This window comes from Podarcis bocagei (genome assembly GCF_964188305.1).
Source record: "Podarcis bocagei genome assembly, chromosome: 3".
Lineage (NCBI taxonomy): Eukaryota > Metazoa > Chordata > Lepidosauria > Squamata > Lacertidae > Podarcis > Podarcis bocagei.
This window is the reverse complement of record NC_138127.1, coordinates 66744386-66760919: the sequence shown is the minus strand read 5'-3', so window position 1 is coordinate 66760919 and position 16534 is coordinate 66744386. Positions and strand designations below refer to the sequence as shown.

Genomic DNA, 16534 nt, shown 5'->3' with positions numbered 1-16534 from the left:
TTTTTGCTCGCGGCAAACCTCTAAACTCCAAGGACCTCAGAGATCATCCTGCCTATGCCTTAAGACCTTCAGAGGAGGTTCTTTTCCACATAACCATTCCTGGGGAAGTGTGTTCATACATTGAGGTGAGAAAGGGCCTCTTTCTGTAGTGATGCCCCATTGGTATAATACCCTCCCCTGAGAAAGCCATTTCCCGGGATTGGCAGAAATGACTGGCAGAATCCGAGACCAGGGAAAAGAGACGGCGGAAGAAGATTGGAAGAAATTTAAGAACTATCTTAAGAAACATTGTTTTTTTCTGTAAGAACTAATTTGTGATAGGTAGTCTGCTTTGCTGTTTATCTGTTTTCTTTGTTTGGATTTTTAAAAATGTAATTCTGTGCAGTTTGTAATTTGTATCCCACTCTGGGATCTACTGAGATGAAGGGTGGTCTATAAATGCTTGTAATAACTAAATGAAGGATTCCCTAAAATCACAACAGCCTGTGAGAGGACGACCTGGCCCAGTCTTCAAGGCAGCATGTGCGTGTAATGAAAGCCCAACAGCTGCTTTGACAATGGAAAGGCAACTCTGGAAGGGATGTGTGATGTGGAGCAGAGTAGACATCAAGGGAAGGGGATTTTGATTAACCCTTCCACTGCCTGTTGCTTCTCCATTCTCTTTTGCCACATGTACAGAAAATCTCTTCTCCATATTTCTTCCTCCCAAAGCAGCAGTCTTAGGCATCAAACACATGGTGATGAGCAATAGGCCAGGGCATATTTGCCTCACTGCTTTAACCAGCCTTGTAACTCTTGGCATGAATCATTCTGTAATGCTGAAACCACGTAGATCTATAGGACGCTATTGTAAGACACTTAGGAAAAGTATTTCAGAGAAATGGGACGATTTTTCTCCCAGCTGGAAAGAGTTGTTAATTTTTTATGTACTGAAAAACAAGGTCAATATTTTTGTAACACTTTAATTGCTTTTATAAAAGAAATGGACTAAACATAGCTCACAAGTGTTGTCTCGAATTATGTTTCCAATAGCAGCAGGAGAAACATAATTAAGATGTATGACTTTTGTAAATGGTTGGGAAGTATGAATGGGTTAAATAACAGACTAATTAATGTGGGGTGTTTTGTGGGGGAGGGTTAAGGCAATTTATTACTGCTTGTATATTTGTTTAAATCAGCTTTCCTGTCAAGACATGTGAAATTACTCTGTAGGCAGATTTGGTGATTGAGTTTTGATTAATGTAACACTGCAAACATCCATAGGATGAAACTGTGTGTGTCTGTGTGTTTTCTTGGGACTATAAAATGGGGTCTCAGCATACATCTAAACTTGTATTTTGGCAGCCTTTTAAAGGACACTGGCATTTCAGCACCTAATTGGCTTCATTATTTTTTTGAGGTTGTGTCCCAGATTTAAATGCCGTAATATGAAAGGGTACCTCTGTGCTGGACTTGAATATCCCTACTCTAATTACCCAGCAGTTGCTGCCTTGTATTTTAAACATTTCTTTCACTCGCATACGAAGTTTTTCAATGGCTCTAGTAATACTAATCATGGATTATAACCTTGTTTTTACAGGTGACCTGCAACTGTTTCAGCATTAGCAATGGAGAGATGCAGAATGTTGGTGTTGGCCTTTATCCCAGGTACTGTGGGCATTCCATAACTCATAAGCAAAACCTCCAGGATTCTAGTTCTATTGCACAGAGATGCACTCAGTCCCAGGCTTCGGGGGGGGGGGGCGGGGACGGACAGGTACTGTAATGAATCAAGAAATTTTAGAAATGAAAACAATTCACAGGAAAATTCCACAGCTGCAGTTCCTTCCCCCCTGCCTTGGATAATTCAGCCACACGGCACTGGAGCCTGTTGAATTCCCAGCATTCAGAGTTGGGAAGGGAGCATCAGACAGAAGGTTATATCCAATGTTAATAATACTAAGAGTAGACCTAACCCAAGTCTATTAATTTCCATGGGTCTACTCTATGTAAAACTTGGTTGAACACAACCCATAATATTGTATATTTGAAGAAGAGCCTTTCTACAACTAGAGGGAACTCAAATTAATGTGGACGCAACTTGCAGTACATTGAAGCAAACACCTCTTTGGCATTGGGTGATGGTAGGAAGGGGCATAAATGCCATCAGTGACCATTGGCCACAAGTGATGATGATGATGGTTTTAATTCATTGCCTGCCCTTTACCTTGTTGTCCCAGAACGGGTTATAGCCATTTAAAACAGTTCAAAACAACTTACAATCTCAAAAATAGGATGAGTCCTACAATATACATCCCAAGTGTCAAAAGCCAGGGGAAGGTGGTGACAACACCAAACTTTGTAAGTATCTGTCTTGGAATTAAAACTTGCCTTGCTTTTAGTATTTGGCTGCGTAGATTCCATGTCTCCCAGAAGAGTGTGTAAACCAAGCACCCCACTTCCTTCTTGGTGTCTTCAGCACTGCAGCAGCAGCAGCCCAGGCACAAGAGAACCTGGGAAATGCAACTTTCCAATGTACCTGAGTTCTTGATGTGGGTGCCAGGTGCCATGGGAACTACATTTGCCTCCCTTTGCACTGGACCTAAAATACTACTGACACAGCATTCAAGACACCAGGGAGGGAATGAGGAGTGGAGGCCTCTCTAGTCAGACTTCATATTTGCACCTGGAAACCTTTTCCTTTAAACTGCTGTTGTTTTCCTTCCTTAGCATGTCTTTGCTGAACAACAGTTGTGATCCCAACTGTGTGATCGTCTTTGAGGGTCCCCGGCTCCACCTCCGCTCCGTCCGGGACATTGAGATGGGTGAAGAGGTAATTAGCTTGTTCTCTCTTCCGTCACAGACACCTGCAGCGGTTGCATCTCCTTAAATAACTTCCAGACTGCATGGCCACCAGCTTTAACACTTTGATGATATATTGATGCTTCTTCCTATCTCATAGCTATCAGGAAGAAGATGATAAAGGGAATCTTCTCTTTACACTGTCTGGGTCTCATAATCATTACCTCCCATAAATCACTGGCAGTCTTGATGAATTCTTCTCCCTCCATTCCTCCTCTAGGCACTTCATTTTGTTTGTATTTGAGTGCCTTTACCCTGATAAAAAACACTTACGATACTTCTGGGTGGAATGCTGCATTCACTAAATCATTGCAACAATAAGCATTTGTCAGATTGAAACCATGCTGAAGCAGTAAACCTTTCATTGGCAAGAAAAGTAACAAGGCAGGGGTCGTTTCCTTGTTGGTTTTATTAAAAATGACTTGGAGAAATGCCCTTCCCAAATGATTTGTGTTCCTTATCAGAGAAATGTTTCTCACCATTTTCTTTTTCAAATATGGGCATATCCAATGCATACCCTCAGAAGATTGCTACTTGCAAAATAAAATATGGTCGAAATAAATAAATAAATAAATAAATAAATAAATAAATAAATAAATAAATTTAAAAAATTGTCCAGTAGCACCTTAGAGACCAACTAAGATTGTTCTGGGTATAAGCTTTTGTGTGCATGCACACTTCTTCAGATATCTGAACCAACCTACCTGAATATAATATGGTGTTGAGTTCACAGACTTCATTTCTTGGGCTTGCTGTCTAATGCTGGATCTCAGCAAAGTTTATGGGGAGCTCCTTTTATCTGAGTCACAATTTTAATTGTTTATTCCAACAAAAGTCCAACTGCGCTGTTGGTTGTTGTTGTACATTAAAACATCTCACTCAGTAGTAGTGAAACAAGAATAAATAGCATTGGTGTTAAGGTTACAGTAAAAATACTCAAACATATGAGCTTGGAGCCAGACTAAATTAGCTGCACATAGCTCCCACTAAAATCAGTGGGACACTACTTAGTCAGAATTAACCTTTCACATTAATTCCAATGGGGCCCAAATTAAACTAGCACAGATTGAACACAGGATTTTTAAGCATAGGATAGGACTATTACTCTTTAAAATTATGAAAATTCACAGCTAGGTTCAGTGGGGCCTTAGGCATGGATTGGGAAGGGAGAGTCCTTTCAAAAAGGGAGTCAGCTAAATGCCCTGTATTCTGAAGGACAATCACACATTACACAGATCACACATACAAATTAGACATATAGTCCCAAGGCACATGCAGATTGTCCATGAAATCAAACTTCTCAATGACACTCTGCCTTTCTGTCCTTATCTATAAACTTGCTAAGAGTCTCTAAATCCAGTCTTTGAAAGATGCCATCGACTTTAATGACTTTAATGACTAGGCAAAATTACCCAAATCTCTGTGGTCAAGGTCACAACCAGTTTGACCTTTTTCTGAGTTATTTTCTCCTGTGGTTCCATCCAATGCAGCCCTCTTAGTCTGCAATCCTTTATCCGCTTACCTGAGAATAAGTCCCATTGAACTCTTGAGTAGACATGCCTACAATCACACAGTTAGTTAAAGGTAATCTCCTGGAAGTCACAGCAGTACAGTACTGGTAAAGGCAGAATCAGCAAGGATAAGAAGACAAGCTTAACATTCTTGTTCTGTGATGAAGCAATAGGACCACTTTCTGGCCCATATATAACTGGGTTTAATATAAGGAAGACTGAAACCACTATAGAACAGCTGTAGTTATTTGACAGTCTGTCTGCTTCTAATTACAAGGCTACTTGAGTCTCAAATCTGATCCTAGTCACTCAGAAGCAATTATAACACCTCAACCTTGTTAGAGTGGGAGCTCCAGTTTTCATTTTTCTGCCATGTCAGGCTCCAAATGTTTTAACTCTTTCTGTGTTTGGAAAGAGAGAGAAAAAGGAAAAATACAAAGTTGGGAACAAAAAGCAGAAAGCCCTAATGGCCTGCCTGCAGACCATTGTGACTCATTCATGAATAAATTCAACTTCTTGCTACATTTAAAAGAAATCAAATATTTAGTTGGCTCCTGTTCTAAAGATTCCGTAACTCTGAGTTAAGCAATCTCAATGTTTCACTTACATTTGAATTGCCATTCAGCCTTGGCTCTGCTCAAACCAATTCTGCTGCTCCCTTGGGGTGGCTATCTAATTCTATGCACTCTATAAATCTTCATGTTCAGCATATAGTATTCATATAATAACTAGAGCACCAGGCGCAGGTATTTCAAACCTATCTGCACTGAATTAAAGCCTATTAGCCAATGCTTGTCACATTTCATATCTTTAAATGAACACTCTTCTTCAGTTATCAGAACAGACAGTCTTGCAGAGTAAGTTCGCCATCCAACCACCTTTGATTAACCCTCCACTAACAAGAAAAAATGCTGGTTTTTTTTTTTAATAAAACCTGCAGCTGGGACTGGGAGAACAGTATTTTCTATGAATAGATATTCCCTTTTTGGTAACACAGTGAATAATACTTTACAAATTAATAATGTATTAAGGAATCCCAATATGTTTTATGGATGATACAGCTTCCTGAACACATTAATGTCTACACCATCAAAAATATAATTGGATCCCTCTTATGCTTTTGATCGCTACCAAAAAATAACTTGTACAGGTTAGAATCCCACCAAAATAAGCTTTGAGTAAGAATAAAAATGATGAATGAAGCACAGTGCGCCCACTTCAAAGCAGTTAAGGAATTGTTAAGCATCCTTGAATCTTTGGCTGCAGAATCTGTGGCTGCTATTCAGAAGACTTCTTTCTTTTCTTCTTCTTTGGCCATCACTCGTAGCTGAGTAAGAGTCACGGACTCACTGTTAAGACCGTTTTCATGGAAGACAAATGGTCTTAATAGTGAGTCTATAAGTGATTGTGGAGTACAATTCTGGATCCACATGTCCTTCCATAGTGGGAACATACAGTAGGTTTCTGGGCAGGAGTTGATCCTGATGAGGGTTTGCCAAATGTGCCTTCCTCTTAGCTCATATCTCCTTTTTGCCCTGAGTTTCTGCTTCTTCAAAGTCCACCACACCTTTGGTAAAGGCTGTTCTCCAGTTGGAGCGCTCGCAGGCCAGTGTGTCCCAGTTATCAGTCCTTATACTACATTTTTTAAGATTTGCCTTGAGAGCATCTTTAAACCTCTTTTGTTGGTCACTGGTATTTCGCTTTCCATTCTTAAGTTGGGAATAGAGTAGTTGCTTTGGAAGATGATAACCAGGCACCCAAACAACATGACCTGTCCAACGAAGTTGATGTTGGAAGAATCATTGCTTTGACACTGGTGATCTTTGCTTCTTCCAGTACACTGGCATTAGTTCGCCTATTTTCCCAAGTGATGTGTTAAATTTTTCAGACACAGTTGATGGAGTCTTTCTAGGTGTTTATAAGTGGTTAGTCTTAGCTATGGCCTATTGAAACAAACCAACATCAGGTCTACCAAATTGGCTTTTTTCAGTCAGAGTTTAAGGTTCAGGCATAACACTAAACTGGGGTTTATTTGAAAGCAGAAGTAAAAGCTCTGTAAAACCTCTTCCATGTGCCAGAGCCAGAGTAAGAGCCTAATGGAGCTCATCCATGATATTTGCATCAAACATTTCTTCTATGGGCAGGGTGAGGAACAGTGGGATTCCTCCCATTTTATTCTCGCAACTGATCCTGTGTGGTTGGTTAGGTTGTCATTCATGGATGTGTCTGTTGTCATTCATATATGATTGCATGATACTTTAAACTTAGGATCCCTCCTGTTTTAGCAGCGGATAATATGCAGTATTTTGTCAAATTACCACAGAATTTCCCCTGCTTTGTTGTCTGCAGCTCACCATCAGCTATATTGAAACAATGATGCCTACTCCTGATCGTCAGCAGCACCTGAAGCGCCAATATTGTTTTGAATGTGACTGCCCTATGTGCCATTCACAAAGCAAGGTAAGTTGTTTGAGCCCATTTCTGGACAGCACAATAGATACACAGTTTCATTCCTTTCTGATGGTGCCCTCGGGGTCTAACTGCAAATGGCCTTTGTCCTTGTATCTGCTTTTATTCTGAAAAAATGCCCATGTGAATGAAAGAATAGCAATAAATAAGTATCAGGTCAAAGGATGAGAGTATGGGTGGACTCTTCTGCTGACTTTTAGGGGCTGGCGTTTCTTATCGCCTTTATGAAATAAAGAAATGAACAGATTTTTATTTCGTCCAACATATCCAAAAAAAGAGGATTTGTAATTTATGCTAATCCAAAGTTAGATCCAAAATTATTATTTAAGGATGAAGAAGGCAGAATTATAGTAGTGCTAATAATATGTGAAAGAGAGAAAATAATTGTAATAGGAATCTACACCCCAAATTGAAAGAAAGGTAGAATTTTACAAATTACTGGAGGAAAGATTATTGGATTGTAGTAATGAAAATATAGCACTACTAAGCGATTTCAATAGAGTAACCTCATTAGAACTAGATAGAACAGCGAGAGAGAAAGAATAAAAAAGGGAAGACTACCACAGACCTCTTTCAACTGGTAGAGAATCTGAATTTAAACAATGTTTGGAGACTTAAACACCCGAACGAGAAGTACTCCATGCACTTTTCAGAGGCAAAACAATCACCAGGGAGAATAGATAGAATATGGCTGTCAAATAATTTAATATTGAAAAAACAAAGAAAAAAACCACAGAAGTACAACCAAGATTAATTTCAGACCATAACCCAGTTACTCTAGAATTAAGAAACAGCAGGAGAACAAGATGGAGATGGAGAAGGAGAATGAAGGAAAATATCTTGAATGGTGGAGATGGAGAATGAAGGAAAATATCTTGAATGGTGGAAAAATATTTTAAAAAGCACAAGACTTTAAAATAATTTTTTGAAATAAACACAAACCAGGAAATGGACATCAGGGTGATTTGGGACGCAAGCAAGGCTTTTATGCGAGGCTTCTCTACCCAACAAAATGCCATCCAGAAGAAAATTAGAGAGAATAAAATGGAGCAAATTAGAAAAGAGATAAGTATAAATGAGAAAGAACTAGCCAAAAACCCAAAGAATGAGACTGCAAAGCAAAGCAGTTGTAAATAGAAAGAAGACAGATGAAGCCGCAATGAGGTGGTGGGAAGTCACTTGTGAAGAAATACGGATATTGTACACAGTTTATGTAAAAAAAGAAAAGAAAGGACTGAATATGTATATGAATAACCAATGAAAAATCTAATAAAAAGCATTTTGAAAAAAGAAAAGAAAAGAAATCCACATATTTGGAACCCCAGCCCTTGGAGTTACTCACATTACATTCATTAAGGCTTGTCACAAGGTATATTTTCCACTAATGAAAAGTAAACAGTGCTCTAATTCTTCCTATAGACTCTTCTGCATAGGCTTACGGTTCCACTTTCGTTGCTTTTCTTCTCTCTCTCTCTCTCTCTCTCTCTCTCTTGTTACAGAAGAAAATTTAATTTGTCTAGTGATAAATTCTCTTGCAAGCTATCTTGCAGGCTTTGGTAATGCTTCTTTATCAAGAGAAAATTAAGGGCCACATGCCCAGTACTGTCATTAGTGGAGCCCTTCAGACGAGTTCTAATCTGAAGTTCTTCTGTTTTTCATTCGGAAACTGTTTTTTAAATTATAAAATCATTCCTAGACTGCTTTTCATTTCAAGGCAAAATCTCAAGGCTGTATACAACTGTAAAAAAAGAATCCCACAACCCAACAGCCATATGTTTCTTGGTAGAATAGCACAGTAAAATAGAATATTGAAACATCGGCAGCATAATCCAGAGGCAATAGAAATATACCTCATTGGTCAAGAAATGTCTGTGCATCCACCATTTGCAAAACCATGGCACTGTTGGTGTTTGTCATATAGCAGAGGGGAAGACATTCCATAATGTTGGCATCACCACTGAGGAGGCCAGTGGCTGCATTGTTGCAAGACAAAGCGGCAGCTTGTGGCACAATTAATAGGGCATCCTCAAAAGGTCTTAGTGACCTAGCAGGTCTACATGGGAGAAGATGTTCCTTCTGATAACCTGACCTCAAGTTGTTTGGGGCTTTATATATTAATAACAAGACCTTAAATGCCACTTGGTAGCAAACTGGCAGCCAGTGTAGACCTGTCAGTACAAGTGTTATGTACATATAGCCAGGCTCTCCATTCGGTAGCCTAGCCACTGCATTCTGCACCCACTTTTAAACTAGCTTCAAGGGCAGCCCCACCTAGAGCACATTACAGCAATCCGTCCTTAAAGGCAACCCCTATTATCTCCGTTAATTTATTCCTATAACATGAATTTACTCAACCAAAGAATATTGACAGCATACAGGAATTCCTGGTAAAACGCTATAACCTATATTTTTTTTTCACCAGGCAGAATCCCTTTACAGTTTTTTTCTGGCTTTTAAAATCTGTGGTCAGACCTAACTCCCTTGTGTTCATCTCTGTTTTTCCCTCTGTGTGCAACTACTGAGCTGTATTGATACAATTACAGTGATTTCTTTTTTACAAACTGTTACTCCATAGGCCACGGATTTCATAAAGCTGTCAGTTATTCTCTCAGTATGCAATATGTTGGGCCTGAACTCTCTTCTTTACAGTGATATCAGATTTATTTTCCTCCTTCACTGGCTCCTGGCCAGTCCTTGTGCTGAATAATTTTATGAGTGAGTGCACACTTGTGGCTATTGAAAAATCAGTTTGTAACCAATTTCCTATCACAGCTGTTTTCTGATAATTATCAAAAGATGATTAGTGCTTTTTTATTTTTTTCACATGTAATTACTATCCAAGGCATATTTTGGAGGAGTTTTGTGCAAGCAATCTATGTTAAAGTACAGTATCGTTTGATAAGGTATAATTATTTGCGCAAAGTGATTAACCTGAGAGCACCATAGCTTATTTAGCTATAGCTGTGTTTGTAGCACAATCTGAGGCATGCTCACTTAGCAAGTCCCACTAGGGTTGCATTCAGACAGCACTTTATTCAATTTTCATGATGGTTCCTTCTCTGATAATATCCAAGTTTTATATGATCTTTCACATGACATTAATGCTGTGTCTGAAAATCTAGTAGGATCTAATGAAAGTTTAGAGTTTCATGTGGATTTTCAAATCCCATTAGCAGATATAGGGAGAAGATGCAAGACCAGCTATTTGTTAACAACAACAACAACAACAACAACAACAACAACAACAACAACAACAACAACAACAATTTATTTATACCCCGCCCATCTGGCTGGGTTTCCCCAGCCACTCTGGGCAGCTTCCAACAAAACACTAAAATGCAATAACCTATTAAACATTAAAAGCTTCCCTAAACAGGGCTGCCTTCAGATGTCTTCTAAAAGTTTGGTAGTTATTTTTCTCTTTGACATCTGGTGGGAGGGCATTCCACAGGGCGAGTGCCACTACCAAGAAGGCCCTCTGCCTTGTTCCCTGTAACTTGGCTTCTTGCAGTGAGGGAACCACCAGAAGGCTCTCAGTGCTGGACCTCTATGTCCGGACAGAACGATGGAGGTGGAGACGCTCCTTCAGTGGAGACCAGCAAGGAGGTGATGAGACAGCAGTGCTTACCCAATGTCCCATCACTGGTGACACTAGAGCTTACTAAGACGGTGAGGGGCTCAGGCAGTGTAGTGCAAACGCCCCAGCAGGAACATCAGATTAGCTGTGGCAGGACATTTGTGTCATGGCAACATAGAATCTTAGAGTTGAAAGGGACCCGTGAGTCATCTGGTCCAGCCCCCTGCAATGCAGGAATCTCAGCTAAAGCATCCAGGACAGGTAGCCATCCAGCCTCTGTGTAAAAACCTCCAAGAATCCAACATAACTACTGTCTTGTCCCTTTGCCTCTCAATAAGCCATGGCATTGCCAGCGATGGGAGATCAGGTAAGCACCCCTGTCCCACTGACTGCTCCCCCAACTAGTCCAGCTAAGAAATAGCCCAGATGGGTAAGGATGGGCTGACAAGAAGCTGCAAGTTTCTAGTCTCTTCACCTCACAAGGAGTCATGGAAAGGGCAGGATGCCGAGCGAGGGAGGATAAGGAACCGGTGGGGAATTGTAAGCTGCATTGTCTGCTTTCCCCCACGATGAGCAGGGCTTCCTTGGTCTGATGGGAAGACAGGAAAGGTGTGCAGCCTGTGCTTCTGAAGGAAGGAAGCAGCAGCAGCAGCAGCTGCCCTATACTCTGCAGAGTGTGGGACCCTGGAAAAGGTGGCAGTTGATGTATGTGGAAATGGGAGGAAACAGGGTTATGAATGGAGATATATGAAGCTAGCATGGACAGGAGAAAGGATGATCTGTTCATCCTTACAATTACCGATGAAAGCAAGTGGTGTGATCCAATAAGCACTGCACAGTTCTCATTGTTGTTCTCATTCTGCATGTTTTCAAACATTGTATGCATGTTTGAAAACATGCAGAATGGTCCAGATTATAGGGAATGTACTTCAGTCTGTGCCACTTGCCCCAAATTGTTGCTTGGGGCCTGCTGTTCATAGAATTGTAGAATTGGAAGGGATCCTGAGAATCATCTCGTCCAACTCCCTGCATGCAGCATAGTGGAATATCCACTCAGCTGGATAGGTCAGTTGGTTAGAATGTGGTGCTGATAATGCCAAGGTTGCAGGTTTGATCCCTGTATGGGACAGCTATGCTGCTGCTGCTGCTGCTGTTTTATGTATTTATTTATACCCCACCCTTTTCCCTGATGAAACAGAAGGTGGCTGTTGCCATCTATATCCAAAGGACCCCATGAGTCACTCACTTTCAGTGGTGGTATTTGTCACATAGTTACACCAAACACAATGGCCTATTCTGGTCACAGGAACCTATGCCAGTAGGGTGAGGTGAGAACAGACCTTCTTTTCTGAAACAGTCTCCCCCTGAAATTTCCATATATTTGCTTAGCATTTTAAGAATGTCTCCTACCAAAAAGTATTGCTGCTGAATTTCTGTATCAGTTATCCCTTTATAGTAAAATTAAAGCAAAACCAACACCATTGCAACACTCATAAAATTAAAATGCTAGATTTAACAGCACCTCCCACGTGTTTGGATAAGTTCTTTGTTTACTTGGTTTACATTTTACCAGCCCAGAAATTTCAGGTTAAATCTAGTGTTTTCAAAATATTTTTGTAATTATTAGTTTGTCCATCCAGCAGTGCCCCTCCTAAAATCCCATACATTAAATAGTAGGTTGTCATATTTTGCCTTTGTAGCACTGCAACTGAAGAGAAATTCTACAAGAGGTTTATTTCCCCCTAGAACTCTCAGTACTAACATACCTTACAAATAGCATTAGGAAAAAATTACAAATGCTAAGCTGGCAAAGGAATACTTTGTTTTGTCTTCAGGTAAGTATTAAATGCCTACATTCTACAAGCATTACCTCCACAGAGAAAATTATGGTATCGTCTTTCATAGAATGTATAAGTCATCAGCATCAATTTAGAAATCTACCTCTTGAATATCTGCTATTCCTATTTGAGATAATGAGCCACTATATCAACAAACTCATATGTGTTTTTTTAAAAAAGACCTGTCACATTTTGTAAAGTCTGGCAGTCTAGTTCACGAGTGCAAAATTAATAAAGCACGGTAGTCTCCTGTGAGCACTGCAAAATTCTGCACATGGTCTTCTTTGAGAGCCTTTTTTAGTGGAAAATGTATAGATTACAGCTTTAGTATCACCAATTTCAGCAATATCTTTCAGGTTATTACTTCTGTATTCAAAACTGAAAAACTAACAGAAGCTCTGTACTTGCTAGCAATCAGCTTTTGCTCCTGTAGTATCCTTGGTTTCTGGTATTGTTTGGTACATACATTGCTACAGGTAATATTTTATGATGTAGAAAAAAGTGCATGCTCATAAGCTGAAACCCTAGCATTGATCTACCTTGAATTCGTGCATTAATTTGCAATGTTAAGATTACATTATATGAGTGGCAAATATTTTAAACAGGGACTGCTCAGAAGCTGGTCAAGGCACTGAAGATTTAGAACAGTGGTTTCCCAACCCTTTTTTGGCCATGCCCCACCTAAGCATCTCTAAAATTCTGATGCCCCCCACTCCCCTTGCCATATTATTATTATTATTATTATTATTATTATTATTATTATTATTATAAAAGTGACCTCCTATTCACATGGAGGAAGCCTAAAAGGCCATTCACTGTTAATAACTCATTCTTGAATTGCTCCCTTAAAAATCAACTTGCCCCCCTGTGGGGCGTGTGCCCCACGTTGGGAATCACAGATTTAGAGCAAAAACCAATCATGTTTACTCACAAGTAAGTCTTGTTGAATTCCATTGTTTTAGAATTACAATAATATTATTTCTTTATTCATATATTTCTTGAAATTTGATGGTTTTTAACAATTTCTGGGGAAGTCTGATGGGACCATGTCACCCATCCTGAAAGTTCTGCACTGGCTGCCAGTGAGCTACTGATCTCAATTCAGGGTGCTAGTACTGGTGTCCAAAGCCCGAAACAGTTTGGGATCCAAGTAGCTAAGGGAGCAATTCCCCACCATCAACCATCTTAGGCCCTATGACAGAGATTGATTGAGAGCCACTGCTGTGATTGAGAGCCAGGTTAGCATGTCAGACCAGGAACTGGGAGACGAGACTTCAAATTCTCACTTGGCCATGAAGCTCACAGGATGACCCTGGGCCAGTAAAGGCCTCTCGCCCTAACCTACCTTTCCACCCAACTGTAAAAACGTATCAAAACAGAAATGTCTTCAATCCTTTCTAGAAATTACAGGTAGTGGGCAGCTGTTGTATCTCAACAGGGGCGGTAATTCTGCGATGACATGGATTCATCTCTGAGACTGGCCATTGCGGACAGCCAAGCTGGTTTTGTTGTTAAATTTCAAGAGGCCTCGTTGTCTTGTATGTATTTCAGGGTAGATGCAATATTGTAGTTTAGTCAGAAATGTCACTAAAAGCCCAGGAATCATGTCTAAGTTCTGGTTTTAATGGCCAGCTTGCCCCTTCAGCTTCCGGTTTCTAGGATTTACCCTGGTCAGCATCGAGTGCAGACCAAATAGCAGGCTTTGACAAATGAGACTGAGACCCCAGTGGTTATTTACCTCTCTTGGTTGCTGTAAGGCTCTTTTCTCTGAGGGAGCTGTTCATAATATTTATGAACATGTCGGAGTGGGTTGTGATGCCATGGGGTCGCAGAAAATAAAGCAGAGTTCACACAAATGAATGGGAACTCTGAGAGGTCTGCCAGAAATGTAGATTCAGAGGCTACTGGAAGGGGAAACTGGCATTAATATGGCATGACAATTTGGCAGGCTTAGTATGTTGAATTGCCGAAACAGGATTGGAATACAACACTCTCCTGAGAGTCCAGCCTTGTAGTCATCTGAGAGGAACAGAATCTCATTACTCACAAAGCCAGGAGCCTAGAAAGAAACATAAACCTTTTGGTAGATAATTTAAGCAGACTTTTTTCTCTGCCAGGAGAAGGACAAAATGTTAACTATTTGGGGCCAATTCCATCACACAATTACTTTCTAGCTTTGTTGTTCTGTTTTCTGTCTACAGCCTTGCAAGGGAATAAATGCATACGAATCTACATCAGATAGCATCAGCTATTTCCACAAAATTAGTGTCTCAGAGAAGCACAAATTCTCCCTTGTCTCATGTAGCAGCCAAAATACCTTCATCAGCCCTCAGGTACCTGTGAGGCTCAGACCAGTGGCTTGACTGGAATTTGGTGGCTGGGCAGTGGAAACAAGCCCTAACACTTTATCATATGTGAGCTTGGGGTGTCCATTATGCCAAAATGTAGCAACAGTTCATTATGCTGGAATTACAGCACTGGCTGTAGTTCAGTTGTAGAGTACATATCTACTGCATGCAAAAGGCATCAGGTTCAATCTCTTGAAATATCCAGGTAGGGCTGGAAAGGGCTGGGAAAGATGTCTAGCTGAAACCCAGGAGAGCCATTTGTCAGTGCTGAGACAGTACTGAGCTAGATGGACAAATCGTCTTCCTCTGTACAAAGCAGCTTTTCTGTGTAAGTTGGCATAGAAGTAAGCCTCATTGATTTCAGAGAAACCAAACTCCCAGAAACACATGCACAGGATTGATGGCAGACTTAAATCCTGCAGTGTGACACGTCCTGAACATGAACAAAATTTAATAATGCACTATAACAGAGAAGGGGACGACAGAGGATGAGATGGTTGGACAGTGTTCTTGAAGCTACCAGCATGAGTTTGACCAAACTGCAGGAGGCAGTGGAAGACACAAGTGCCTGGCATGATCTGGTCCATGGGGTCACGAAGAGTCAGACACGACTAAACGACTAAACAACAACAACATAATGATTTCATAAAATGTATAATATACCATAGAAATTTCTATCATAGAAAATATAATTTTAATCACAAAGCAGACTACACATCCTGTAGGTCAGTATGGCTAATCCTACCATAAATAGCTGTCAAAAGCCTATCATATGCACACCTTTTATATATATGTTCCATTTGTTTCTTCTGATTAGGTTTGTGCTGAAGCCAGCGGGTACACATCTCTCCCTTCACATGGTCACTAAACATTGATGTTTCATGGGAAAAGGAATTAGGAGCCAAAAGAAAGCAGGTCCTCAGCAACTGGCTATCCCCCACCCCTCTTTGTTAGGTTCTTTAAAATTCTTTATGACCTTGTCCACAGTTTTCCATTTCTGGAAGGAATACAAAATTGAAGAGAGATACTATGATCTGGTCATGCCACATACAGCAGCAAATTAGTATCTATAGCTTGTAGCAACACTTCGTTTAGAAATGGAAAAGGTTATTCTCACCACTTAGCAATTATAGATGCTGACACAAAGAGATCAAGCAGCTAGCTTCAGAACACACACACACACACCTGGATATTTCAGAATTCTTCTTTCATTTAACATTTGAGGCACATTGTAGTCCCAGTTTTCACTAAAACCCTGGGCCATGGTGATTTTATAAATGAGAACTTGCAAGTATTCGGGAAATATAATAGACATAGCACAAGCATCACTTTAGGACAGCTAAGAGTTCCTTCCAAGAACTGCTTCTCTCAGCATCTTTGGGCTGATGTCCACTTGTGTTTGCATACACAGGAAGTCAAATTCCAGATGAAACAGCTTTGTCAAGTCAAATCCAAATGTTATCACTTTATGTGTTGTATGTTCCACTCCCGTATCCAGAATGGGTGTGACTCATGCCTTGACTAGATCATGACATGATGCTGACTTTTTACTTGTTTAAAATCCTGACTGAAGGACACCTGCTGATTCAGCTTCTATTGTAACAATGTGAATCAACAACCACTTATTTATTTGGAGGAGAAAAATGAGTAAGCTGAGCTCTCGCCATGTACTTAGCTAATTAACATGGGAAGTCATGTATGGAAGGTAGTGTGAAAATGATGAGCTTTAATCTAAAGGGGAAACAAAGCATGGTCGAGCTGCGGCGCTGTTCAGAATGAAATACAACCCATTTGGCTATGTAAATATTTTGGTAGAAGTATCAGACTTGAGATATGACTCAATTACATAAAGGTTATTAGAACAGTGAGAAATACATAGTTAGCATTTTCCTGGTTTGGCTGATTAGCTGAACACAGCTTACACAATAGAACAGCTCAATAGTCTGCTCA

The 16534-nt window shown here is 40.2% G+C and overlaps 1 protein-coding gene across 7 annotated transcripts in view; it reads left to right on the top strand.

The window, feature by feature from the left end:
* SMYD3 (SET and MYND domain containing 3) overlaps window positions 1–16534 on the top strand; it is a 349420-nt gene that overhangs the window by 267185 nt on the left and 65701 nt on the right. For all 7 annotated transcript variants that reach the window (XR_014006410.1, XR_014006411.1, XR_014006412.1 and 4 more), the window contains 3 exons: window positions 1580–1647; window positions 2710–2812; window positions 6702–6812. Coding sequence is in view for 3 of the 7 variants with exons in the window: in XM_081188127.1 (XP_081044253.1) it covers window positions 1580–1647; window positions 2710–2812; window positions 6702–6812 (282 nt within the window). In the remaining 4 variants the exon portion in view is untranslated. The remainder of the gene's footprint in view (window positions 1–1579; window positions 1648–2709; window positions 2813–6701; window positions 6813–16534) is intronic.